Below are 26,546 nucleotides of genomic sequence, written 5' to 3'. Positions count from 1 at the left end.
AGAGTCATTTCAGGTCTCCCCCTCCCAAGCCTCTCTTTGGTTGGGCTTGGTTGTTCTGCCAACATTCAGCGTTGGGTTTGTTTCGTATGCCAACATTCAACAGGAAAATATGAAACCTTCCTGGAAAACCCTGCTGGTTAAAAAGAAAATACATATTTTTAACAGTGTTTTTTAACAGTGTGTCCTCTCTCTAATTTGGTTGTGTTTGAGGCAGGAATGTTGAGCTAACCACAGTTTGGCCATGAGGCAGTATGAAGGGCTGTCTGTCTGCCCCACCTCGTTCTGGGACAACGCTTTAGTTTTAGTTTGCTGTCTCTCCAGGCTGACTCTCGCATGAACTTCAAATGAACTTTACTGTTCATAAAGGAACTTGATGCAAACCAGGGGGTACCAGTCATTCAGATTAGAAAACCATGAGACATTGTCATCATGATACATAGATGTACATAACAGCACATTGTTTCATTTGACCCTCTTTCTGTTTCTATTGGTGGTGTTGTCGTCATTGAACTCTCTCTCTCCTACCCATTACCCCCCCCCCCCCCACACACACACACACACACACCCCTGCCTGCAAACCCTTTCTGTGCTGTGTGAATACTCAGAGCCACAAAGCCAAAGCTGATATCTCTCTTTTCATCTCTCTCTCTCTCTCATCCTTCTATCTTCCTCTAGGAGTTGATTCCTCTCATCCTGTGTACGGCGTGTCTCCACCCGGAGCCTAAAGAGAGAGACCAGCTCCTCCACATCCTCTTCAACCTCATCAAGAGACCTGACGACGAACAGAGGTGTGTGTGCTCGTGCGTGCGTGTGTGTTCCTATACCTAGCTGTTCTCTCTGTGTGTTTATAGGCTGATGATCAAGGAGGATCTTGACAGTGTGTGTATATTGACTCCTGGTTGTGTTTGTAGGCAGATGATCCTAACAGGCTGTGTGGCGTTTGCCAGACATGTTGGTCCTACCAGAGTTGAGACTGAACTCTTACCACAATGCTGGGAACAGGTAGCTACTCCTCTCTCCTTACTCCCTTTCTCTCTCCTTCTCTGTCCTTTCTCTCTCTCGCTCTCTGTCCTTTCTCTCTCTCGCTCTCTGTCCTTTCTCTCTCTCGCTCTCTGTCCTTTCTCTCTCTCGCTCTCTGTCCTTTCTCTCTCTCGCTCTCTGTCCTTTCTCTCTCTCGCTCTCTGTCCTTTCTCTCTCTCGCTCTCTGTCCTTTCTCTCTCTCGCTCTCTGTCTCTCTGTGCTTTCTCTCTCTCTCTCTCTCTCTCTCTGTGCTTTCTCTCTCTCTCTCTCTGTCCTTTCTCTCTCTCTCTCTCTCTCTCTCTCTCTCTCTCTCTGTGCTTTCTCTCTCTCTCTCTCTCGCTCTCTGTCCTTTCTCTCTCTCGCTCTCTGTCCTTTCTCTCTCTCGCTCTCTGTCCTTTCTCTCTCTCTCGCTCTCTGTCCTTTCTCTCTCTCTCTCTCTCTCTCTGTCCTTTCTCTCTCTCTCTCTCTGTCCTTTCTCTCTCTCGCTCTCTGTCCTTTCTCTCTCTCGCTCTCTGTCCTTTCGCTCTTTTTTCTTCCTGAAAATATTCCTTTAAAAAAAAAAATGTTGTACTTTTTTTTACTTGTGTAAAGTGTTGATACATAAAGAAATATCTGTTACTATGGATATGACTAATATATTGAGCCACAGGTCCAATAACATCCCAATAAAGACAAACCACGAGGAATGCTTAAGATCAACACTTTCTAATCTACAGGGTCATGTCTGTCCCAGAATCTCATGTTGTCTCTTTCTTTCTGTCTCCCCCACCCCACCCTCCTCTCTCTCTCTCTCCTTTCCCTCTCTCTCTCTTCTCTCTTTCTCCAGATCAACCATAAGTATCCAGAGAGGAGGTTGTTGGTAGCAGAAGCCTGTGGAGCCTTAGCACCTTACCTGCCTGTAAGACTCACACATACGCTAGCGATGCATGAGTTGACTCAACCCGCAGTTATATCCACAGTGCTGGCGGGTTTAGGGTCATTTAAATATTGTGTGGATGAAGGGCGGGTGGGTGGCTGGCAGGTTGAATAAAGAGAGTTGAAAATAAAGAGATGGGAGGGCCAGAAAAGTAATGTTTAGGAAAGATTTGGTGAGGTGGCAAAAGAGGACTGCAGTGCTGAAATCCGGCTATGTTGTGTGTGATGATTTTGAGTCGCTATACAAATTCGACATTCACATGTTGGGGACTTCAAATAGGCCTATGGCACGTCAAGGGAACTGTAGCCTACTGTTCAGATGGGTTAAATGGAAACTGAAATCTAGACACTGACTGTAGGTCTATAACCTCTCACATAGCCTTAATATTAACTCCTGCAGAATTAAGCATTTCTTGCAGTAAAATGATACACCAAATCTAGGCTAAATTGTGACTCGAGAACAGAAGTGGAGAAAATGATTTCTTTATTTCAGCATCTTGAGAGAATGTGAATTTGCAGTTAGATGCTGTCTGTTGAGATGTTATCTTTATCAGCATCATAAAAGCTGATAGTATTTCAACCAAATAAAATATGCATCCAAGCCGAACTGAGATCTTATCAGTAACACGTTGGGTTGTTTTCACAGCTTTATATTTCCTTACAGCCGGTGAAACAGATGTCATTTGTTTTTCAAAGGTTTACTTCGTCTTCCCGGGCAACATGTAATGACAGAATAGAAGCTGCATGTATCTAATTATTGACAAGCCTACCAAAATGTCGGAAATTATAAGCAGAAACTCTACATCTCTAAATCAGGCAACAACAAAAAATCCTGCACCCCCTGACCAAATATAGTTCCACCGCCTCTGACTGACTGACTAGCCTACAGAGCAATTTCTATATTAGTGGGTTAGGGTTGGGTGCAGGCATAGGGCTGTGGCGGTCATTACATTCTGTCAGCTGGTGATTGTCAAGCAAATAACTGCCGGTCTCACGGTCATTTACCGTTAATTAACAAACACATTTAGCATCTCCTAGCTTCCACACATAACCTACAAGCCACTGATGCAGACCTTTGGAACATCTACATGTAATATAGCCTACATTATCACAATAACTCCATGACTTATTTTAGACAGAAACATGATAGGAAAAAAATGTAGTCTATTTCAGAAGAACATAATAGCTTACTCTGAGTTGTCCTTATGTTAAGCCCTGATCTCACTCGGGGCTCCTGAGTGGCGCAGCGTTCTAAGGCACTGCATCTCAGTGCAAGAGGTGTCACTACAGTCACCTGGTTCGAATCCAGGCTGTATCACATCCGGCCGTGATTGGGAGTCCCATAGGTTTGGCCGGATTAGGCCATCATTGTAAATAAGAGTTTGTTCTTAACCGACTTGCCTAGTTAAATAAAGGTATAACATTTTTTTATTTATTTTTTTATATAAAATTTTGGCTATGCCGTATGGCTGTGGGCTACACTAGTTCATTTAGCGGACAAGATTTGCTTAGAATTCCGTGGCATTATTTTATAGTATGAAGAATACAATTGAACATAGCTGAATAAAATAGAAAGGAGGTTTTCTCCAAACAATTTCTGAGGGAGTGCGCACATGCGGCTATTCTGTGTTGAGCTGTTAACAAAGAAAGAAGTCCTCCTATGTGCTTAATTTAGAGTTATTTATGCAACTTTAGTTGCGATACAAACTTGGGCTATGTTTAGATTTTTAATACATTCTTAGGCTGCATGATGCGATTTTTGAAAAAAGTTGCTTGAAAGGAATGACCTCTGCTTTGTTTCTTGCACAGGCTGTAAACACTTCATCAGTCTCTCATTCACAATTTGACAAGCACTTGATAATGCCTCGAATTTCCACCCCTTAAAAAAAATTAATGCCTTTTGTGTCCAGTGGCCGTTCTGTTCTTGGGCTGAATATTATAATTATAATTCCCTTCTACCAGCTGCATGTTCTGAAGCAACTCTCACTCACATGGCTCTCTCAGATATCTAAAGTTTTCTCTGCGAGAAAGACATTTTTAAACTATGAGGCTATTTCTTCACATCTATAAGCTCACTAATGCACACATGGCAGTTGGCTATAAGCGCGAATGTTCCAAAATGCACTCAATTAGTGGGAAAACACCATTCTCAAAAGTGACAACAAATGTGATTAGGCATTTAATGCTTTATTATAAAGGAGCATTTTTATTGTGAAAATAATCTTCCCCCTGTATACAGTTAGGGTCTACACCGGTTGTAAAGCGGATTAATGTGTTTAATTTTAAGAAGTTATTTGGCCACTTGAGTTGTAATACAAACCTTATCAAAACATATAGGACTATGGGTTAGGTTACATGAGGTGTGGGACTATGATTTGAAAAAGTCTCAAAAAAAGGAATCCCCTGTTTCTTGCCTTACTGCACACCAGCTGGCTTCATTCACATGTGATAATACATTGTTCACAAGTGATAGGCTAATATTGTCACTCATCAGACTATTCTTGATTTAATCTTGTCTTTACATGCAGTATCAGTCAAAAGTTTGGACACCTACTCATTCAAGGATTTTTCTTTTTTTGTACTATTTTCTACCTTGTAGAATAATAGTGAAGACATCAAAACTACGAAATATCACATATGAAATCATGTAGTAACCAAAAAAGTGTTAAACAAATCAAAATATATTTTAGATTCTTCAAATTAGCCTTGATGACAGCCTTGATGACAGCTTTGCACACGCTTGGCATTCTCTCAACCAGCTTCACCTGGAATGCTTTTCCAACAGTCTTGAAGGAGTTCCCACATATGTTGAGCACCTGTTGGCTGCTTTTCCTTCACTCTGCGGTCTAACTCATCCCAAACCATGTCAATTGGGTTGAGGTCGGGTAATTGTGGAGGCCAGGTCATCTGATGCAGCACTCCGTAACTCTCCTTGGTCAAATAGCCCTTATACAGCCTGGAGGTGTGTTGGGTCATTGTCCAGTTGAAAAAGAAATGATAGTCCCACTAAGCGCAAATCAGAGGGGAGGGCATCTGAATGAATTCTAAATAAATCACAGACAGTGTCACCAGCAAAGCACCACCACACCATCACACCTCCATGCTTCACGGTGGGAACCACATATGCAGCGATCATCCATTCACTTACTCGGTGTCACACAAAGACATGACGGTTGGAACCAAAAATCTCAAATTTGGACTCATCAGACCAAAGGACAGATTTCCATCAGTCTAATGTCCATTGCTCGTGTTTCTTGGACCAAGCAAGTCTCTTCTTCTTATTGGTGTCCTTTAGTAGTGGTTTCTTTGCAGCAATTCGACCATGAAGGCCTGATTCATGCAGTCTTCCCTGAGCAGTGGATGTTGAGATGTGTCTGTTACTTGAACTCTGAAGCATTTATTTGGGCTGCAATTTCTGAGGCTAGTAGCTCTAATGAACTTATCCTCTGCAGCAGAGGTAACTCTGGGTCTTCCTTTCCTGTGGCGGTCCTCATAAGAGCCAGTTTCATCGTAGCGCTTGATGGTTTTTGCGACTGCACTTGAAGAAACTTTCAAAGTTCTTGAACTTTTCCTTTGACTGACCTTCATGTCTTAAAGTAATGATGGACTGTCATTTCTCTTTGCTTGTTTGAGCTGTTCTTGCCATAATATGGACTTAGTCTTTTACCAAATAGGGCTGTCTTCTGTATACCACCCCTACCTTGTCACAACACAACTGATTGGCTCAAATGCATTAAGAAGGAAATAAATGACACAAATTAACTTTTAACAAGGCACACCTGTTAATTGAAATGCATTCCAGGTGACTACCTCATGAAGCTGGTTGAGAGAATGCCAAGAGTGTGCAAAGCTGTCATCAAGGCAAAGGGTGGCTACTTTGAAGAATCTGAAATATAACACTTTTTTTTATTACTACATGATTGATGTCTTCACTTTTATTGTACAATGTAGAAAATAGTCAAAATAAAGAAAAACCGTGGAATGAGTAGGTGTGTCCAAACTTTTGACTGGTACTGTATACACAATAACGTGTGAAATTACTTTTGATGACCATTATCATGCACCTGTCTTGGAAACGGGGCAGGGGTAAAAAATATATTTCATCTATGCACTTAAATAGTGAATGGAGGACACTTTTCCCTTGGTTTATTTTTATGCCAGCCAGGTAGGCTATACTCCTGCTATAAAGCGAAGCAATGTGCTTAATATTAGGAAAGCTGAGAAATAAATATAGTAGGCCTAGCCTATAGAAAGCTGATGGGATCCTCCTCTTTTTATTAGAGGCCATCAATTCTGTTTTCTCACCCAATTGCATAGCCTATAGAAATGTTGCTCAACATGAGCTCATGGGCTCTCATGAAGTGTTTGATTAGATTTTCAATAACATTTGTATTGTTGTCAGAGTGATTTCGAGGGACAATAGAGTGCTGAGTACCAGGCTGTTAGCAAGTTTGGTAGGCTACTAATGACCATCAGCAGCATTCGAGCATGGAGAAGCCTAGTTACGTTACTGTGACCAAACGGTCACGTGGAATATGACTGCGGTCATGACTCGTGACTGCCGGTGTGGTGGTAATACGGTCACCGTAACAGCCCTATGCGAGACTCAGATTTACACTTTATCGCATATAGTCAGACAGTTGCAGATTGGTTATTAGTAATTGCGGGGGGCATGGGTGTATAAACAGCTGACCCACACACCAATAATACACACACACACAAACACACACCTTTGCATACATACACAAACACTTGTACACACGCCTGCCATCACATCTGTCTGTAAGAGACTCGGCTACACCTGTGCGTGCGTGCACGTTCTAATCTGTTTATATGTCTGTGTGTTAACAGAAGGAGATCCGTAGTTCCCTGGTGTTGTCCATGCTGCAGCAGATGCTGGCTGAAGACAAGGCAGACATGGTCAGAGAGGCTGTGGTCAAAAGCCTCGCTATCATCATGGGATACATCGACGACCCTGACAAGTACTCCCAGGTGTGTGTGTGCGTGCGTGCGTGCGTGCGTGCATGCATGTTAGAAAAGGATTTCTGACCGTTCTTGTGTTTTGGTTGTGTTGAATGTGGTCATGTTATACTGACTGTGGTCGTGTTCATGTTGCGTTCAGGGTTTCGAGCTGATGTTACTGTCCCTTGGTGACCCATCCGAGAGGGTGGTCAGTGCTATCCACCAGGTGTTCATCCCAGCATTCGCTGCCTGGACCACAGAGCTGGGAAATCTCCAGACCACTCTCATCCCCTCTCTACTGGCCCGCATAGAGAAACTTCTCAAGGTAGATAAACCCACAGGACTTTGTTTATTTGGTATATGTAAGAAAAGTTTTGATGTTGACGCTAACATTCTAGAATCTAGATAAAGAAGTGAACACTCTAACTGCCCTCTCCCTCCCTCTCTCTCCTTCCCTCTCTCTCGCTCTCCTTCATCTCCTCCCTCTCTCCCTCCCTCTCTCTCCTTCCCTCTCTCTCTCTCTCTCTCTCTCTCGCTCTCCTTCATCTCCTCCCTCTCTCACCTCCCTCTCTCTCTCTCTCTCCTTCATCTCCTCCCTCCCTCTCTCTCGCTCTCTCTCTCCTTCATCTCCTCCCTCTCTCACCTCCCTCCCTCTCTCTCGCTCTCTCTCTCCTTCATCTCCTCCCTCTCTCACCTCCCTCCCTCTCTCTCGCTCTCTCTCTCCTTCATCTCCTCCCTCTCTCACCTCCCTCCCTCTCCTTCCTTCCCTCTCTCTCACTCCCCTCTCTTTTTCTCTGTCCCCTCCCTTTCTCCTTCTCTCCAGCAGGGAGAACATGGTCTTGATGAACACAAGCTCCACATGTTCCTGTCTGCACTCCAGTCTCTCATCCCTCCTCTGTTCTCTGTGGTGATCCAGAACGCTCCCTTCACACACAGAGTTAACCTGCAAGGAGACATACCCCCCATAGAGGGTAGGAAACACACTGACACAATTGGTGACCAGTAACCTTGCTATGTTCTGACTACAATATTCTCCCATAATCTCTAGTATTTTCCTTCCCTGAACTTTAACCCCAACCTCTGACCTCTGTTTGACCCCCCAGTGACGCGGTTCCCTCGTCCGGCGTCTCCTCTGCAGGATATAGCGACTATCGTTGGCAGCCGGGAGACGCTGAGCGCCCTTCTCATCCTTTATGATTACCAGCTAGAACATGAGGGCACCACAGGCTGGGACAGTCTGCTGTGGGTGGTCAACCAACTGTGAGTGGTGTATGCAGTACACACATTGACACACACACACAGCCACACACACACTCCTGACTCCCTCTCCTCTCTCTCCAGTCTTCCCCAGCTGATAGACATAGTAGGTCGTATTAACGTAGCCTCCACTACTTGTGTCCATGAGTTCTCACGTTTCTTCTGGAGACTCTGTCGCACATTTGGCAAGATCTTCACTAACACTAAGGTGAGAGTATCTACTGTAGGCCTTTTGCCGGAAGGAATCTGTGCTGTTTTATTAATTTCAATGGTGCAGACTATAGCAGTCTCTCCTCTCTCTTTCAGGTAAAACCACAGTTCCAAGAGATCCTACGGCTCTCTGAAGAGAATGTGGGTAAGTGAAAGACACACACACACTCAGTGGGATTTGGTGTTTCCCTGTCTCTCTTTCATCCTCTGAATATTAAAACAAGTGTGTGCTCAGATCTCTGCCAAGTGTTTTAGTTTGTTGTTGTGGTTTGTGGGAAGTGTTTGTGTCAGGCCTTGTGTTGCCTGCCAACTATTATCTGTTTTATAAGCTCACTGAACTGGAAATCAGCTACATGGTCATATGTCAATTTCTCCTTTCTATCTGTAATTTATGAAGTATTTGTATTCTGTTTCTCCTAGATGCTTTAACTGGGAATGGTATTCTGACCAAGGCTACTGTCCCCATTTATGCTACAGGAGTACTGACATGCTACAATCAGGTAAACATGTCTGTCGTTGGGACAGTCACCCGTCTTTCTCATAACTGTTGATACTCAGCATATCATGTTTGTATTAATAATGTATGTATTCATCTATTATATAATGTGTGTATTTTATATAATGTATGTATTAATAAATGATATAATGTGTGTGTGTGTGTGTGTGTGTGTGTGTGTGTGTGTGTGTGTGATATGTGTGTTTCCTGCAGGATGAGGATCGTAAGCTGCTTGTTGGTTTTCTAGAGGACGTCATGACGACACTGTCTCTCTCACATGCCCCCCTGGATAGCCTCAAAGCCTCCTTTGTAGAGCTGGGGTAACATACACACACACACACACACACATTAGTAAGAATGAATGGGCAACAATCGTGTAATAAACTCTTTACTGTTACTTACTTGGATCTCCTTCTCCGTCTCTCTCCACCCCTCTCTTTCCCCCTCTCTCTACAAACCTATCTCTCTCTCTCCCCCTCCATTTCTCCCCTCTCTTTCTCTCTCTTTCTCCCCCTCCATCTCTCTCTATCCACCCCCTTTCTCCCTCTCTCTCTCTCTCTCTCTCTACAACCCCATCTCTCTCTCTCCACCTCCATCTCTCTCTCTCTCTCCACCCCCCTTTCTCCCTCTCTCTCTCCTCTCTCTCAGGGCTAACCCAGTGTACCATGAGTTGTTACTGACAGTGCTATGGTATGGAGTGGTCCATACCTCCGCTCTAGTCCGCTGTACCGCCGCACGCATGTTTGAGGTACGACGCCCTGCCACAACACGCCACACACACCTTCACACACACAAATTTGCTCACGTAATAACATGTTTTATAGTCTAGACCATATAAGAATGACACTGTATTTTGTTTGCTGTATGCTGTATCTAAAATGTTTTATTGAAACCTGTTTTTATTGAAACCTGTTTTGTCATGGACTAGAAGTAGTCTTCTTGCTGATTTAATCTTCCAGTTTTAATAGATAAGTATTGTTGGAACATCGACTGGATTGTAAAGGTTTTTGAGTTGTATTATGCAAACAGAACTGTACTGGTTTGAAATGCCTCCCTATGTCTTTCCCCTGCAGCAGCCTCTGCTTGTTATTGCCTTCCCCCTCAAGGGCCTGACTCCATTTTAATCCCTAGCCCCTTCCCAGAGCCCCTCACTGTCATAGTGGTATAGACATCTCCCTTCACTGTCATAGTGGTATGGACATCTCCCTTCACTGTCATAGTGGTATAGACATCTCCCTTCACTGTCATAGTGGTATAGACATCTCCCTTCACTGTCATAGTGGTATGGACATCTCCCTTCACTGTCATAGTGGTATAGACATCTCCCTTCACTGTCATAGTGGTATAGACATCTCCCTTCACTGTCATAGGGGTATAGACATCTCCCTTCACTGTCATAGTGGTATAGACACATAACCCCCCTATCACCATCTCATAGTGGTATAGACATCTCCCTTCACTGTCATAGTGGTATAGACACATAACCCCCCTATCACCATCTCATAGTGGTATAGACATCTCCCTTCACTGTCATAGTGGTATAGACATCCCCCTTTACTGTCATAGTGGTATAGACATCTCCCTTCACTGTCATAGTGGTATAGTCATCTCCCTTCACTGTCATAGTGGTATGGACATCTCCCTTCACTGTCATAGTGGTATAGACATCTCCCTTCACTGTCATAGTGGTATAGACATCCCCCTTCACTGTCATAGTGGTATAGACATCTCCCTTCACTGTCATAGTGGTATAGACATCTCCCTTCACTGTCATAGTGGTATAGACATCTCCCTTCACTGTCATAGTGGTATAGACACATAACCCCCCTATCACCATCTCATAGTGGTATAGACATCTCCCTTCACTGTCATAGTGGTATAGACACATAACCCCCTATCACCATCTCATAGTGGTATAGACATCTCCCTTCACTGTCATAGTGGTATAGACATCCCCCTTTACTGTCATAGTGGTATGGACATCCCCCTTTACTGTCATAGTGGAATGGACATCCCCCCTTCACTGCCATAGTGGAATGGACATCTCCCTTTACTGTCATAGTGGAATGGACATCTCCCTCCCCCCTTTACTGTCATAGTGGTATAGACATCCCCCTTCACTGTCATAGTGGTGTAGACATCTCCCTTCACTGTCATAGTGGTATAGACATCCCCCTTCACTGTCATAGTGGTGTAGACATCTCCCTTCACTGTCATAGTGGTGTAGACATCTCCCTCCCCCTTCACTGTCATAGTGGAATGGACATCTCCCTTTACTGTCATAGTGGTATAGACACCCCCCTTCACTGTCATAGTGGAATGGACATCTCCCTCCCCCCTTTACTGTCATAGTGGTATAGACATCCCCCTTCACTGTCATAGTGGTGTAGACATCTCCCTTCACTGTCATAGTGGTATAGACATCTCCCTTCACTGTCATAGTGGTGTAGACATCTCCCTCCCCCTTCACTGTCATAGTGGTATGGACATCCCCTTTACTGTCATAGTGGTGTAAACATCTCCCTCCCCCTTCACTGTCATAGTGGTATGGACATCCCCTTCACTGTCATAGTGGTATGGACATCCCCCTTCACTGTCATAGTGGTATAGACATCTCCCTTCACTGTCATAGTGGTATAGACATCCCCCTTTACTGTCATAGTGGTATAGACATCTCCCTTCACTGTCATAGGGGTATAGACATCTCCCTCCCCCTTCACTGTCATAGTGGTATAGACATCCCCCTTTACTGTCATAGTGGAATGGACATCTCCCTTCACTGTCATAGTGGTATAGACATCTCCCTTCACTGTCATAGTGGTATAGACATCCCCCTTCACTGCCATAGTGGAATGGACATCCCCCTCCTCCCTTTACTGTCATAGTGGTATGGACATCCCCCCCTGCACTGTCATAGTGGTATAGACATCTCCCTTCACTGTCATAGTGGTGTAGACATCCCCCTTCACTGTCATAGTGGTATAGACATCCCCCTTTACTGTCATAGTGGTGTAGATATCCCCCTTCACTGTCATAGTGGTATAGACATCTCCCTTCACTGTCATAGTGGTATAGACATCTCCCTTCACTGTCATAGTGGTATAGACATCCCCTTCACTGTCATAGTGGGATGGACGTCCCCCTTTACTGTCATAGTGGTATGGACATCCCCCCCTGCACTGTCATAGTGGTATAGACATCTCCCTTCACTGTCATGGTGTAGACATCCCCCTTCACTGTCATAGTGGTATAGACATCCCCCTTTACTGTCATAGTGGTGTAGATATCCCCCTTCACTGTCATATTGGTATAGACATCTCCCTTCACTGTCATAGTGGTATAGACATCTCCCTTCACTGTCATAGTGGTATAGACATCCCCTTCACTGTCATAGTGGGATGGACGTCCCCCTTTACTGTCATAGTGGTATAGACATCTCCCTTTACTGTCATAGTGGTATAGACATCTCCCTTCACTGTCATAGTGGTATAGACATCCCCTTCACTGTCATAGTGGGATGGACGTCCCCCTTCACTGTCATAGTGGTATAGACATCTCCCTTTACTGTCATAGTGGTATAGACATCTCCCTTCACTGTCATAGTGGTATAGACATCTCCCTTTACTGTCATAGTGGTATAGACATCTCCCTTTACTGTCATAGTGGTATAGACATCTCCCTTTACTGTCATAGTGGTATAGACATCCCCTTTACTGTCATAGTGGTGTAGACATCCCCCTTCACTGTCATAGTGGTATAGACATCTCCCTTCACTGTCATAGTGGAATGGACATCCCCCCTTCACTGTCATAGTGGAATGGACATCCCCCCCTTCACTGCCATAGTGGAATGGACATCTCCCTCCCCCCTTTACTGTCATAGTGGTATGGACATCCCCCCTTCACTGTCATAGCGGTATAGACATCCCCCTTCACTGTCATAGTGGTATAGACATCTCCCTTCACTGTCATAGTGGAATGGACATCCCCCCCTTCACTGTCATAGTGGAATGGACATCCCCCCTTCACTGTCATAGTGGAATGGACATCCCCCCCTTCACTGCCATAGTGGAATGGACATCTCCCTTCACTGTCATAGTGGGATGGACGTCCCCCTTTACTGTCATAGTGGTATGGACATCTCCCTTCACTGTCATAGTGGTATAGACATCCCCCTTTTACTGTCATAGTGGTATAGACATCCCCCTTTTACTGTCATAGTGGTATAGACATCCCCCTTTTACTGTCATAGTGGTATAGACATCCCCCTTTACTGTCATAGTGGTATGGACATCTCCCTTCACTGCCATAGTGGAATGGACATCTCCCTTCACTGTCATAGTGGTATAGACATCCCCCTTTTACTGTCATAGTGGTATAGACATCCCCCTTCACTGTCATAGTGGTGTAGACATCTCCCTTCACTGTCATAGTGGTATAGACATCCCCCTTTACTGTCATAGTGGAATGGACATCCCCCCCTTCACTGTCATAGGGGTATAGACATCTCCCTTCACTGTCATAGTGGAATGGACATCCCCCCCTTCACTGTCATAGTGGTATAGACATCCCCCTTCACTGTCATAGTGGAATGGACATCTCCCTCCCCCCTTTACTGTCATAGTGGGATGGACATCCCCCCTTCACTGTCATAGTGGTATAGACATCCCCCTTCACTGTCATAGTGGTATGGACATCTCCCTCCCCCCTTTACTGTCATAGTGGTATAGACATCTCCCTTCACTGTCATAGTGGTATAGACACCCCCCTTCACTGTCATAGTGGTATAGACATCCCCCTTCACTGTCATAGTGGTATAGACATCTCCCTTTACTGTCATAGTGGTATAGACACATAACCCCCCTATCACCATCTCATAGTGGTATATCCCTCCCTACCATTCTCTGCAGGCTCGGTAGAAGTTGCCCCTAACCACAGATCTAGGATCTGATCCCTCTGCCCCCAGTTCTAACCATGACTATTAGGGCATGAACAAAAATCTGACTCTGGACCACTGGTTAGGGGGAACTTCTACCAACTCTGCTCAGCTGCTCAGTTTGCTTGGCTTCTCACTTATTGTTTGTTTTTCTGTTTTGCTTGTTTACATGTGTGTTTACGTGCGGGCTTGCGCGTGCGTGACATGCGTACCTACCTTGGCGCTGCTGCTACTTCTTGTCGTTGTATATCACTTTCTTTCTTTCTTTTTGTTTTCCTTTTTCCCTCTCCTCCCTCTCTCGGCGTGTTGCCATGACACTGCTGGCTCTGTCCATCACCCGCCCCTGGGCTGTGACATCACGGCTGTGTTGTCCAATCAGCTGCTGGTGAAGGGGGTGAATGAGACGCTGGTGGCTCAGAGGGTGGTGCCTGCTCTCATCACGCTCTCCAGCGACCCTGAGATGTAAGTGTCTCCTGCTGCCTTGTCTGGCCACCTCGACCCCTCCTCCAACCTCGCAGGAAGAACCCTACCCTCTTTGATGAGGATATATATTGAATAACACCAGATCTTTCAGGACTGTAGTTGGTATGGAAACATACAACCATTGTTAAAGGAGTCAATGGTTTGACTTAGGATTTCTTTTCTCAAAACTCAGAGACAATGAGACTTTGCAACATAAATCAATTCCAAAGTAGGTGCTTTCTCTAAACTGTGTATCTTTAGGGTAGTTGCCCTGTCTGTGCTCCTAGATAGTTCAAGGTCTCTCTGACTCTGGGTAAAAGTCTTCTTTGGGCTTTCTTCCTGTAGAGGTTGAGGTGCGGTCGACCGTGTGCGGTTCTGTGTTTACTGTCACTAACACCAGGCATCATCAGTGTGCAACACTAACCCACACTCCGGTAGTCACTATATAACCATGCTTGAAAGGACAGCAGTATGATGCTTTCTAAACACTACCCTAAACCCTTACCTCTAACCTTAATCGTAACCTAGTCCTCAATTAAGACAAAATATGTAATGTACTTGATGATCAGTTCTGACAATATAGGTCATTTTGTCCTTTCTGGCATGATCTACCCAATCATGTTCAACGCATCATCAGTCTGCTACACTACCCCAACTCGCGCTCTGACTGGCTGCATGTGGAGAACATCCCAGCATGCTCAGCTGTAATGCATTACCCATCCTTCTCCTCACACCCTTTTTAGCAGACCCCCACCCCAACCCTCAGGTCCTGGACGATTGTCTTCACCCCTACCTCTCTCTTCCTCCCCCCTCCCTCCCTCCTAACCTGTTCCTCTCTCCCTCCCTCCTAACCGTTTCCAGTTGATTCTGCGAGGCATGTCAGAAGCTTTAATAGACCGTCGGGTGGCCCCGGCTCTTATAACACTGTGCAGTGGCCCTGAATTGTGAGTCAACGAAGACGAGACGTTTTCTCTCCTCTCCTCCTCTCTCTATCCCTCCTTCCTCTGCATCCTCCTGGTTCTATTTAGTGTATTATTTAAATCCATACGGACACTGGAATGATCTAACATCACCATTAACCTTGGCATTAACATACATGATCCACACTGATGATTGGTTGGTGTTGGTCTGTTTTATATTGTCTTCTGAGCTGCATATTGTAGTTTTAGTAAAGCCGAGACCTGGCTCTATTCTAACTCCTGTCTGGCTTATAGTTCAGTTAGGATATCTACTATCCCTGCCTTTGGTACCATCATGGAGACGGTCACGCAGAAAGAGGTATGGACATGCTGATTTTCATATATGCACATACTACACTCATGCATTAAACAAGTCTGGGTTATATGTTTGAGCACAGGTGTGTTTTGTATTGTGTCTGTGTGTATTAGGGGGAGTATCCATGTTGGCATGCGTGTTTGCATACATGCATGTATTAATGTGTGTGTGTGTGTACATTAATGTGTGTGTGTGTGTCCCAGCTGTTGGAGCGTGTGAAGATGCAGCTAGCATCGTTCCTGGAGGACCCACAGTACCAGGACCAACACTCTCTACACATGGAGATCATCAGGACCTTTGGCCGAGTCGGACCCAACGCTGAGCCACGCTTCAGAGACGAGTGTCAGTACTACTGATAATACACACACACTACGCTGAACCACACTTCACAGATGAGTGTCAGTACTACTGATAATACACACACACACTACGCTGAACCACACTTCACAGACGAGTGTCAGTACTACTGATAATACACACACACACTACGCTGAACCACACTTCACAGACGAGTGTCAGTACTACTGATAATACACACACACACTACGCTGAACCACACTTCACAGACGAGTGTCAGTACTACTGATAATACACACACACTACGCTGAACCACACTTCACAGACGAGTGTCAGTACTACTGAAAATACACACACACACTACGCTGAACCACACTTCACAGACGAGTGTCAGTACTACTGATAATACACACACACACTACGCTGAACCACACTTCACAGACGAGTGTCAGTACTACTGATAATACACACACACTACGCTGAACCACACTTCACAGACGAGTGTCAGTACTACTGATAATACACACACACAACGCTGAACCACACTTCACAGACGAGTGTCAGTACTACTGATAATACACACACACTACGCTGAACCACACTTCACAGACGAGTGTCAGTACTACTGATAATACACACACACTACGCTGAACCACACTTCACAGACGAGTGTCAGTACGGACACACACACACACACACACACACTAATGCAAAGGCACACTAAAACAAGAGCGCAGACACACTCGCATGCACATATGGACTCAAATCCCGCCCCCACACACACACACACACACACACACACACAGTGATATTGTCTGTTTTTTGTCTTCCAGTTGTGCTGCCTCACCTCCACAAACTAGCGTTGGGTAACAACGTCCAGGCTACAGAGAGTAAGAGGATAGACATCGCTACTCAGCTGTTTGAGGCCTACAGCGCTCTCTCCTGTTGCTGTATCCTTCACCCAACACTGACGTTTGTGTGTGTGTGTGTGTGTGTCAAATCAAATTCAAATAAAATGTATTTGTCACATACAGCAGGTATAAAAGGTGCAGCACAATGCTTATGTCAAATCAAATGTTATTTGTCACATGCGCTGAATACTACAGGTGTAGACCGTACCCTGAAATGCTTACTTACAAGCCCTTAATCAACAATGCAGGTCAAGAAAGAGTTAAGAAAATATTTGCTAGATAAACTATAGTAAAAATAGTAAAATAACAATAACGAGGCTATATAGGGGGTACCAGTACCGAGTCAATGTGTGGGGGTACAGGTTAGTCAAGTAATTTTGTACATGTAGGTTGGGGTAAAGTGACTATGCATAGATGATAAACAGCTAGCTCCCTCAACAATGCTGTACATTAATCAATAAAACTATGAAATGAGTCAAAAATAACAAGTCATAGAAGTAGTATACATAGTAATAATAGACCTGTATGTACAATTATAAAGTGGCTAGTGGAATCAATATGATATAATACAACAGTAGCTTTGTAGGAGTTCTGGTTGTGTTTGTGTGTAAGTGTTGGCAGTCAGTGAAAATAATCTCTAACGTGTATATAGTTTCTTCGGTGCAAATAGTCTGAAAGATGCAGGGAGACAACTAGGTTTAGCTTTTCAGCAGTCTGATGGCCTGATGATAGAAGCTGTCTCGGAGCCTGTTGGTCCGAGACGCGATACTCCAATACAGCTTGCCAGATGGTAACAGAGTGAACAGTCCGTGGCCCGGGTGACTGGAGTCCTTGACTATCTTTTGGGCCTTCCTCAGACACCGCCTGGTGTAGAAGACCAGAACTCACCCACAGTCATGTATTGGGCTGTGGGCATCACCCTATGTAGAGCCTTGCGGTTGAGAGGGGGTGCAGTTGCCCGACCAGGCGGTGATGCAGCCGGTCAAGATGCTCTCGATGGTGCAGCTGTAGAACTTCTTCAGGATCCAAGGGCCCATGCCGAATTTCTTCAGGTGCAGGAGGTTGAAGAGGCTGTGCTGCGCCTTCTTCACCACTATGGTGGTGTGATTGGACCATGTCAGGTTCTCTGTGATGTGCAGGCCGAGGAAGCTTTTGACCCTCTCCACTGCAGCCCTGTCGATGACAATAGGGGAGTTCTCCACCCGTTGTTCCCTGTAGACCACAATCAGCTCCATGGTGATCAGCTGTGTGTGTGTTCCCTGCTGCTGTGTCCTTCACTTACAGACCTTACCTACATTTACATTTTAGTCATTTAGCAGACGCTCTTATCCAGAGCGACTTACAGTAGTGAATGCATACATTTCATAAAAACATTTTTTTTCCCGTACTGGTCCCCCGTGGGAATCGAACCCACAACCCTGGCGTTGCAAACACCATGCTCTACCAACAGAGCCACACGGGACGTTATTAATGGTTGAGACAAACCGCTACATATTAATGAGTTGAGTCAAGAGGCCTTTAATGGGAAAAGCTAAAAGAGGGCAATAGTTCATGAACTGGTTTTTAAATGTGTCCAACTAGCGGTATGTACTTAAGACTTTTTAAGAACTGTACCCAGAGCAGAGTGGTGGCTTGGCTGGGGCTCAGGGGAGAGTGATTTATTTCACTTTTATAGCTGGGACTCAGAATACGTCTTTAGAATAACAAGACCTGGGTCAAGACTAGGTTACTGTAGTCAGACTAGGTTACTGTAGTCAGACTAGGTTACTGTAGTCAGCCTAGGTTACTGTACTCAGCCTAGGTTACTGTAGTCAGCCTAGGTTACTGTAGTCAGCCTAGGCTACTGTAGTCAGCCTAGGTTACTGTAGTCAGCCTAGGTTACTGTACTCAGACTAGGTTACTGTAGTCAGCCTAGGTTACTGTAGTCATCCTAGGTTACTGTAGTCATCCTAGGTTACTGTAGTCAGCCTAGGTTACTGTAGTCATCCTAGGTTACTGTAGTCAGCCTAGGTTACTGTAGTCAGCCTAGGTTACTGTAGTCAGCCTAGGTTACTGTAGTCAGCCTAGGTTACTGTACTCAGCCTAGGTTACTGTAGTCAGCCTAGGTTACTGTAGTCAGCCTAGGTTACTGTAGTCAGCCTAGGTTACTGTAGTCAGCCTAGGTTACTGTAGTCAGCCTAGGTTACTGTAGTCATTCTAGGTTACTGTAGTCAGCCTAGGTTACTGTGTTCATCCTAGGTTACTGTAGTCAGCCTAGGTTACTGTAGTCAGCCTAGGTTACTGTAGTCAGCCTAGGTTACTGTAGTCATCCTAGGTTACTGTAGTCATCCTAGGTTACTGTAGTCATCCTAGGTTACTGTAGTCAGCCTAGGTTACTGTAGTCAGACTAGGTTACTGTAGTCAGACTAGGTTACTGTAGTCAGACTAGGTTACTGTAGTCAGCCTAGGTTACTGTAGTCATCCTAGGTTACTGTAGTCAGCCTAGGTTACTGTAGTCAGACTAGGTTACTGTAGTCAGACTAGGTTACTGTAGTCAGTGGATCCTGTGGGGAAGGTGGTTAGAAGTTCACAATTTGTGGTTCTGGGCTGTAATCAACCAACCCTGCCTCAGTCAGTGTGGTGTATATATATATAGTACACTGAATAAGTTAAATACATTAGCTGTATGTGTATTTATGCATTGGTTGCTTGTCCCGCTGGCAAGTTGAGAAAGGAAAATAAACTCCATTTTGGGGCCGTATGCTGATTACAGGGTTGAGTGGGCGGAGAGAGGGAGAGAGAGAGAGACGGACCACAGCCCACAGAGAGGGAGAGCGAAAATCAGAGAGACGGACAGTTACAGACCACAGTCTGCCTCAGAGAGACGGAGAAGCCAGAAGAGAAAATGACAGAGGGAGAGCTGCCTCCAAGCCTTTGGTCAGAATTCACAGCATATGGCATGTGCATGCATGCGTGCACGTTCCTCCCTAAATGTGTTCCCAAAATACTGAGGTTCCTCAAGGGCGTATTTCGCAGCACAGAGACCTACCTCCCTAACCTCTCTAGTGACTTCCATGCCACCTCACACACTCACACACACCAGCTAGCTGAGGTTTGGTACTGTGTGAATATCGCAGGCTATATGGGGGTCTCGTGTAGCTTTAGTTACAGTGGCTAAACGCCCACTCTATCAGAGCCTGGGACTGCGACATCATCAGTGTGCAACGAGGCAGTGGAATTACTGTGGCCTTCTGGGTAATGTAGTCATATAACCTCACTAATCTTACTTGTTTTTAAACTCTGTGTTAGTGTTATAATATTACTTCACTCACAACTGTTCAGTTGACCAGTGTTCAGTAGTGTTTAACTCTGTTGATGTTTGGTTGTCCAGTGTTCAGTTGTCCGGTAAGTGTTTGCTTAAACTCAGTGTTTGGTTGTCCGTTCCTTGACGTCCTGCTCCAGTCATCTCAGAGGAGCTGATGGTGAATCACTTCCTGCCTGGACTAAGGTGTCTGAGGACCGACATGGAACAGCTATCTCCTGAACACGAGGTACACACACACACTGACAACACAATAGCTCTCTCAAACTACATCAAATGACCTGTTTCCCATGCCAGTTAAAGACCAGCTGATTCCCAGACCAGGAGGGAGACTCACCAGGCATACTTTCCATAGCACAGCAGTCCAACTGGTATCCTTTCCACTGTGTGTGTCTCCTGTCCTGTTGCAGGTGATCCTGAGCTCCATGATCAAGGAGGGGGAGATAAAGGTAGAAAACAGAGGGATCGGACAGGCAGAGGGGTGAGTACTAACGCACACCAGTAAATCACTACTAACGCACACCAGTAGATCAGTACTAACGCACACCAGTAGATCAGTACTAACGCACACCAGTAGATCAGTACTAACGCACACCAGTAGATCAGTACTAACGCACACCAGTAGATCAGTACTAACGCACACCAGTAGATCACTACTAACGCACACCAGTAGATCACTACTAACGCACACCAGTAAATCACTACTAACGCACACCAGTAGATCAGTACTAACGCACACCAGTAGATCAGTACTAACGCACACCAGTAGATCAGTACTAACGCACACCAGTAGATCAGTACTAACGCACACCAGTAGATCAGTACTAACGCACACCAGTAGATCAGTACTAACGCACACCAGTAGATCACTACTAACGCACACCAGTAGATCACTACTAACGCACACCAGTAGATCACTACTAACGCACACCAGTAGATCACTACTAACGCACACCAGTAGATCACTACTAACGCACACCAGTAGATCACTACTAACGCACACCAGTAGATCACTACTAACGCACACCAGTAGATCACTACTAACGCACACCAGTAAATCACTACTAACGCACACCAGTAAATCACTACTAACGCACACCAGTAAATCAGTACTAACGCACACCAGTAAATCAGTACTAACGCACACCAGTAGATCACTACTAACGCACACCAGTAGATCACTACTAACGCACACCAGTAGATCACTACTAACGCACACCAGTAGATCACTACTAACGCACACCAGTAGATCACTACTAACGCACACCAGTAGATCACTACTAACGCACACCAGTAGATCACTACTAACGCACACCAGTAAATCAGTACTAACGCACACCAGTAAATCAGTACTAACGCACACCAGTAAATCAGTACTAACGCACACCAGTAGATCACTACTAACGCACACCAGTAGATCACTACTAACGCACACCAGTAGATCACTACTAACGCACACCAGTAGATCACTACTAACGCACACCAGTAGATCACTACTAACGCACACCAGTAGATCACCACTAACGCACACCAGTAAATCACCACTAACGCACACCAGTAAATCACCACTAACGCACACCAGTAAATCACCACTAACGCACACCAGTAGATCACTACTAACGCACACCAGTAAATCACTACTAACGCACACCAGTAAATCACTACTAACGCACACCAGTAAATCACTACTAACGCACACCAGTAAATCACTACTAACGCACACCAGTAGATCACTACTAACGCACACCAGTAGATCACTACTAACGCACACCAGTAGATCACTACTAACGCACACCAGTAGATCACTACTAACGCACACCAGTAGATCACTACTAACGCACACCAGTAGATCACTACTAACGCACACCAGTAGATCACTACTAACGCACACCAGTAGATCACTACTAACGCACACCAGTAGATCACTACTAACGCACACCAGTAGATCACTACTAACGCACACCAGTAGATCACTACTAACGCACACCAGTAGATCACTACTAACGCACACCAGTAGATCACTACTAACGCACACCAGTAGATCACTACTAACTCACACCAGTAGATCACTACTAACGCACACCAGTAGATCAGTACACAATCACAGTCCTGTGTGCTGTGTCTGTGTGCTGTGTGATGTATCTGTGTGCTGTGTGATGTATCTGTGTGCTATGTCGGAGCATTCAAAATACACACACACACGCACACAAAAAAAACACAAAACTCTACAAACTCTCCTAGTCTTTATCTGCTGGTTTTCATCCCACACCATGAGTGCTGTTGACTTGTTGGGTCACAGTCATATGACCCTCTGGAAGCCTAGCTGCATAAACAGTAGAGAAACTGTAGCCTTTAGATTCAGGACAGTGGTGAGGAAGAGAGGTTAGGGGGAGGAGAGAAGAGAGCCTGTAAAGAGCATTGGGACTCAGCCATAGTGTGAGGGGGAGGTTAGGGAGTAGAGGAAATCAACTAGTAAAGACTGTTGGACCACAGCCCATAGTGTGGCTGTCTTGTGAACATGTGTTTCTGCCTCATTAAAAACAGAACCGTGTCTGTGTGCACACGTGTACCCTCTGAACTCTTAAACTCTGAGGCTGTAGCCTAGCAACACAGTCACACACCCCAATGTCATATTGAGTCTTGTTTTGAGGTTGTTGGTTTACTCATCATGTTTAATTATAACTTTAGAATCTCTCAGCATCATCATGCACAGTGTTAGAGACCAGATGGGTCTTTTAGACTCAAAGCATCTATCAACAACCATGTTACTACACTACGGCACTCAACTCCAGCATTTTACATAACTTTAATTTGACTATTGACCATATTTAGTTGAAAAGTTGTTCCCCTACAGTTCTTTATCTGCTGCTGTTCAACCAGATTTAGGCAGAGAGGGAAAAAGAGGAACTCTCCTAACTGTCAGTCAGTAGAAACTGTTATTGTTAACACTTAGGAAACAGCTTTTCCATTTACCTGTCCAAATGTATGGATGGAGAGACCGAAACTAGAGCAGAACAAAGCAAACAAATGAGCATTTAACAGTTAACAACACACTGTCAATCACTCTGAACTGTATGTTTAGGGAGAGATTGTAGAGATTATAGGGAAAACATTCTGGATGAATGATAGTACACTGATTCTTTATGTCCAGGCTAAATAAGATAAAGTATGTGCCATTCTATAGGCTATATAATATATCCCATTCTACAGTATTATCATCAATATAACATATATATATATTTTTCTCCAAAATTTCGTGGTATCCAATTGGTAGTTACAGTCTTGTCTCATCGCTGCAACTTCCGTACGGACTCGGGAGAGGCGAAGGTCGAGAGCCATGCGTCCTCCGAAACACAACCCAACCAAGCTGCACTGCTTCTTGACACAATGCCCACTTAACCCGGAAGCCAGCCGCACCAATGTGTCGGAGGAAACAACATACACATGGTGACATTGTCAGCGTGCACTGCACCTGGCCCGCCACAGGAGTCGCTAGCGCGCGATGGGGCAAGGACATCCCTGCCGGCCCCATCCTGCCTGGTGTCAACGGTACAGGCTGGTGGTGTAATGGTGTAGGGAAAGTTTTCCTGACACACGTCAGGTCCCTTGATACCAATTGAGCAACGTTTGAAAGCCACAGCATGTCTGAACATAGAATCCATGCTCTGAAGAATTCAGGCTGTTCTGGAGGCAAAGGGGGTTCCGACCCAGTACTAGATGGGTATACCTAATAAACTGTAGCTCTCTGTGTGAGGATGATGCTCTGTCTAAGCTCTATAATAAATGTACACGTTGACATTTTAGTGATTTAGCAGACGCTCTTATCCAGATGACTTACATAGTGCATTCATCTTAGGATAGCTAGGTGGGACAACCACATATCAGTCGTAGTAAGTACATATTCCCTCAAATGAGTTATCAGCAAACTCTGTGTTAGTAGGAGAAGACATGCTGGCCAACGTGTTCATTGTGTTTTTGTTCCTGTAGCTCTGTGTCCATTGCTGCTAGTCTGGTTGGTGAAGACGCTAAAACCAAGTTCCTGAGTAAGATGGGTCAGCTGACCACGTCCGGCGCCATGCTGGCCAACGTCTTCCAGAGGAAGAAATGATCTATCCTTCCGCCGGCTGCCTGGGGCCCAGCGCACTACATATCCCATGAGCCTCCAGTGTCCGGGAGCGCTGGCCCAGTGATAGGACAGGTCAGGGTCTCTGTTCGAATACCTTCTAGATGCATCCTTCACTCCTCTGTGACTCGAAAGGGGAGAGCTATCTGGCTGAGCCCTAGGAAGGGAGAAAGGAAGGGTGCGCTTTGAAGTATTCGATCAGGGCCAGGGTGTATATCAATACTCTGAAGTGACTTCCTCGTCTCAAGGAGAGAAGACAAGATGAGTAGAGGAAGTCATTATAGACTATTGAGATGCACCTAATTGGGTTTGATTTAGAATTTTAGCTTGCGCCATGTTGGCACCAAAAGCTTTATGAATGTTGCAGTCCAGTCTAGTTAGAATGTTAGTGGCGTTCTATGTCAGAATGTGATTGTTCCGGAACCTTTTGGTGTCAACATGGAGAGGACTAGCTTACTAACTGACGTCTGTATGTTCATGGCTCTGGGGAATCGCCTACTTGAAGTCAAAATCGCCTGCCTTTATTTCGTCACGTCTCTCTCTCTCATTGTTGTTTTGATAGTCTCTATTTTATAACTTATTTATCTCTTAAGACTTTATTCCTCCAAAGAAATGTGCACATCACTTTATCATTCTTTTCTCTTTGTGTGTATTTTGATTCAGAGTCGTCTTATTATATATGATGTACATGATCATCATCACTACCATTCATTGGCTTTGTTTGTTTCTGTTGGAAATGTGAAGATGAAAAACACTGATTCCCTCGCTCCATGCCTCCCTCCTTCCTTCCTTCTTTCCCTGTCTCGTTTTGCCTCTGCGTGTTGCAGTGTCTCGGTTGGTTCTTGTCTAAAGTGGCTGTTCTGATTTGGGTTTTGTTATTTTCTCTTTGGGATATGCTCTACAAGTAAATAACTGTATGATACACTGAAATGAAAAGGACTGTACCCATATTATTATGTACATTTGAAATTGGTGTCATGAAATAATAAAAGATGAAATAAACAATTGTGTACTTAAACAGTTCATTTGGAAAGTATTCGATCCCCTTGACTTCTTCCACATTTTGTTACGTTACAGCCTTTATACTAAAATGAATTCAATAGTTTTTTCCCCCCCTCAACAATCTACACACAATACCCAATAATGTCAAAGCAAAAACGGGTTTTTCAAAATTTTTACAAATGTATAACAATTAAAAACAGATCACATTTACGTAAGTATTCAGACCCTTTACTCAGTACTTTGTTGAAGCACCTTTGGCAGCAATTACAGCCTTGAGTCTTCTTTGGTATGATGCTACGAGCTTGGCACACCTGTATTTGGGGAGTTTCTCCCATTTTTCTCTGCAGATCCTCTCAAGCTCTGTCAGGTTGGATGGGGAGCGTCGCTGCACAGCTATTTTCCGGTCTCCTGAGATGTTCCATCGGGTTCAAGTCCGGGCTCAAGTCTTCAAGTCTGGGCTCTGGCTGGGCCACTCAAGGACATTCAGAAACTTCCTTCTGGCAGGTTCTCCCATCTCCACATAGGAACTCTGGAGCTGTGTCAGAGTGACAATTGGGTTCTTCGTCACCTCCCTGACCAAGGCCCTTCTCCCCTGATTGCTCAGTTTAGCCGGGTGGCCAGCTCTAAGAAGAGTATTGGTGGTTCCAAACTTCTTCCATTTATGAATGATGGAGGCCACTGTGTTCTTGGGGACCTTCAATGCTGCAGAAATGTTTTTTGTACCCTTCCCCAGATCTGCGCCTCGACACAATCTTGTCTCTTAGCTCTACGGACAATTCCTTTAACCTCATGGCTTGGATTTTGCTTTGACATGCACTGTCAACTGTGGAGCCTTTTCCAAATCATTTTATACATTTTGCAACATTTTCAAAAGTATGTTTTTGCTGTGTCATTATAGTGTATTGTGTGTGATTGAGAAAATATAAATAATTTAATCAATTTTAGAATAAGGCTGTAACGTAACAAAATGTGGAAAAAGTCAAGTGGTCTGACTACTTTAAGTATGCACTGTACACCTGTCTCTGGTGGTTATTGTGCATGTGTGTGTAAAAATATCCACCGTTGCCATACAATACACAGCTCAAAGTTTCAGCAGGTGTTCAGAGTAGTAAAACTAAGCCCTTGGTAAATATACAGAATCCCCCCTCATCTGTCACCCCCACACACACACAGCCGCTACTACTCTAACTTCAAAGACAGTTATGTCCCTTTGTCTGTCCAGGATTCCAAAGTTCAGTAGATGGGACAGACAGAGTTGCTGGCCCGTAGACTGGTTCAGAGCCATTACAAGTCCTAGCTTCGGGTTACAGTGTACTGTAGGGAGTGATGTGTGATGCTACACCCTGTTCTGTCAATATATCACCCTGTCCCCACCCCTCC

At 44.8% G+C, this 26,546-nt stretch overlaps 1 protein-coding gene across 9 annotated transcripts in view; it reads left to right on the top strand.

Moving 5' to 3' along the window:
• Positions 1 to 25,166, top strand: part of relch (RAB11 binding and LisH domain, coiled-coil and HEAT repeat containing) — a 46,230-nt gene extending 21,064 nt beyond the window's left edge. For 5 of the 9 annotated variants that reach the window (XM_029696831.1, XM_029696810.1, XM_029696784.1 and 2 more), the window contains 19 exons: positions 676 to 788; positions 912 to 1,002; positions 1,847 to 1,918; positions 6,787 to 6,927; positions 7,058 to 7,222; positions 7,721 to 7,868; positions 8,001 to 8,157; positions 8,239 to 8,362; positions 8,461 to 8,509; positions 8,785 to 8,864; positions 9,074 to 9,180; positions 9,509 to 9,608; positions 14,175 to 14,257; positions 15,472 to 15,535; positions 15,736 to 15,874; positions 16,663 to 16,779; positions 20,182 to 20,270; positions 20,452 to 20,522; positions 24,029 to 25,166. In XM_029696831.1, the coding sequence (XP_029552691.1) occupies positions 676 to 788; positions 912 to 1,002; positions 1,847 to 1,918; positions 6,787 to 6,927; positions 7,058 to 7,222; positions 7,721 to 7,868; positions 8,001 to 8,157; positions 8,239 to 8,362; positions 8,461 to 8,509; positions 8,785 to 8,864; positions 9,074 to 9,180; positions 9,509 to 9,608; positions 14,175 to 14,257; positions 15,472 to 15,535; positions 15,736 to 15,874; positions 16,663 to 16,779; positions 20,182 to 20,270; positions 20,452 to 20,522; positions 24,029 to 24,149 (2,031 nt within the window). In that variant the 3' untranslated portion in view covers positions 24,150 to 25,166. Of the gene's footprint in view, positions 1 to 675; positions 789 to 911; positions 1,003 to 1,846; positions 1,919 to 6,786; positions 6,928 to 7,057; positions 7,223 to 7,720; positions 7,869 to 8,000; positions 8,158 to 8,238; positions 8,363 to 8,460; positions 8,510 to 8,784; positions 8,865 to 9,073; positions 9,181 to 9,508; positions 9,609 to 14,174; positions 14,258 to 15,118; positions 15,202 to 15,471; positions 15,536 to 15,735; positions 15,875 to 16,662; positions 16,780 to 20,181; positions 20,271 to 20,451; positions 20,523 to 24,028 lie in introns of those variants that run through there. The other 4 variants (XM_029696768.1, XM_029696801.1, XM_029696777.1 and 1 more) reach the window with 3 other exon arrangements.
• Positions 25,167 to 26,546: the final 1,380 nt, after the last annotated feature.

The sequence above is a fragment of the Salmo trutta genome, chromosome 2, assembly GCF_901001165.1.
Source record: "Salmo trutta chromosome 2, fSalTru1.1, whole genome shotgun sequence".
Classification (NCBI taxonomy): domain Eukaryota; kingdom Metazoa; phylum Chordata; class Actinopteri; order Salmoniformes; family Salmonidae; genus Salmo; species Salmo trutta.
The sequence above is the reverse complement of the archived record's forward strand: the minus strand, read 5'-3'. Positions and strand labels throughout refer to the sequence as shown.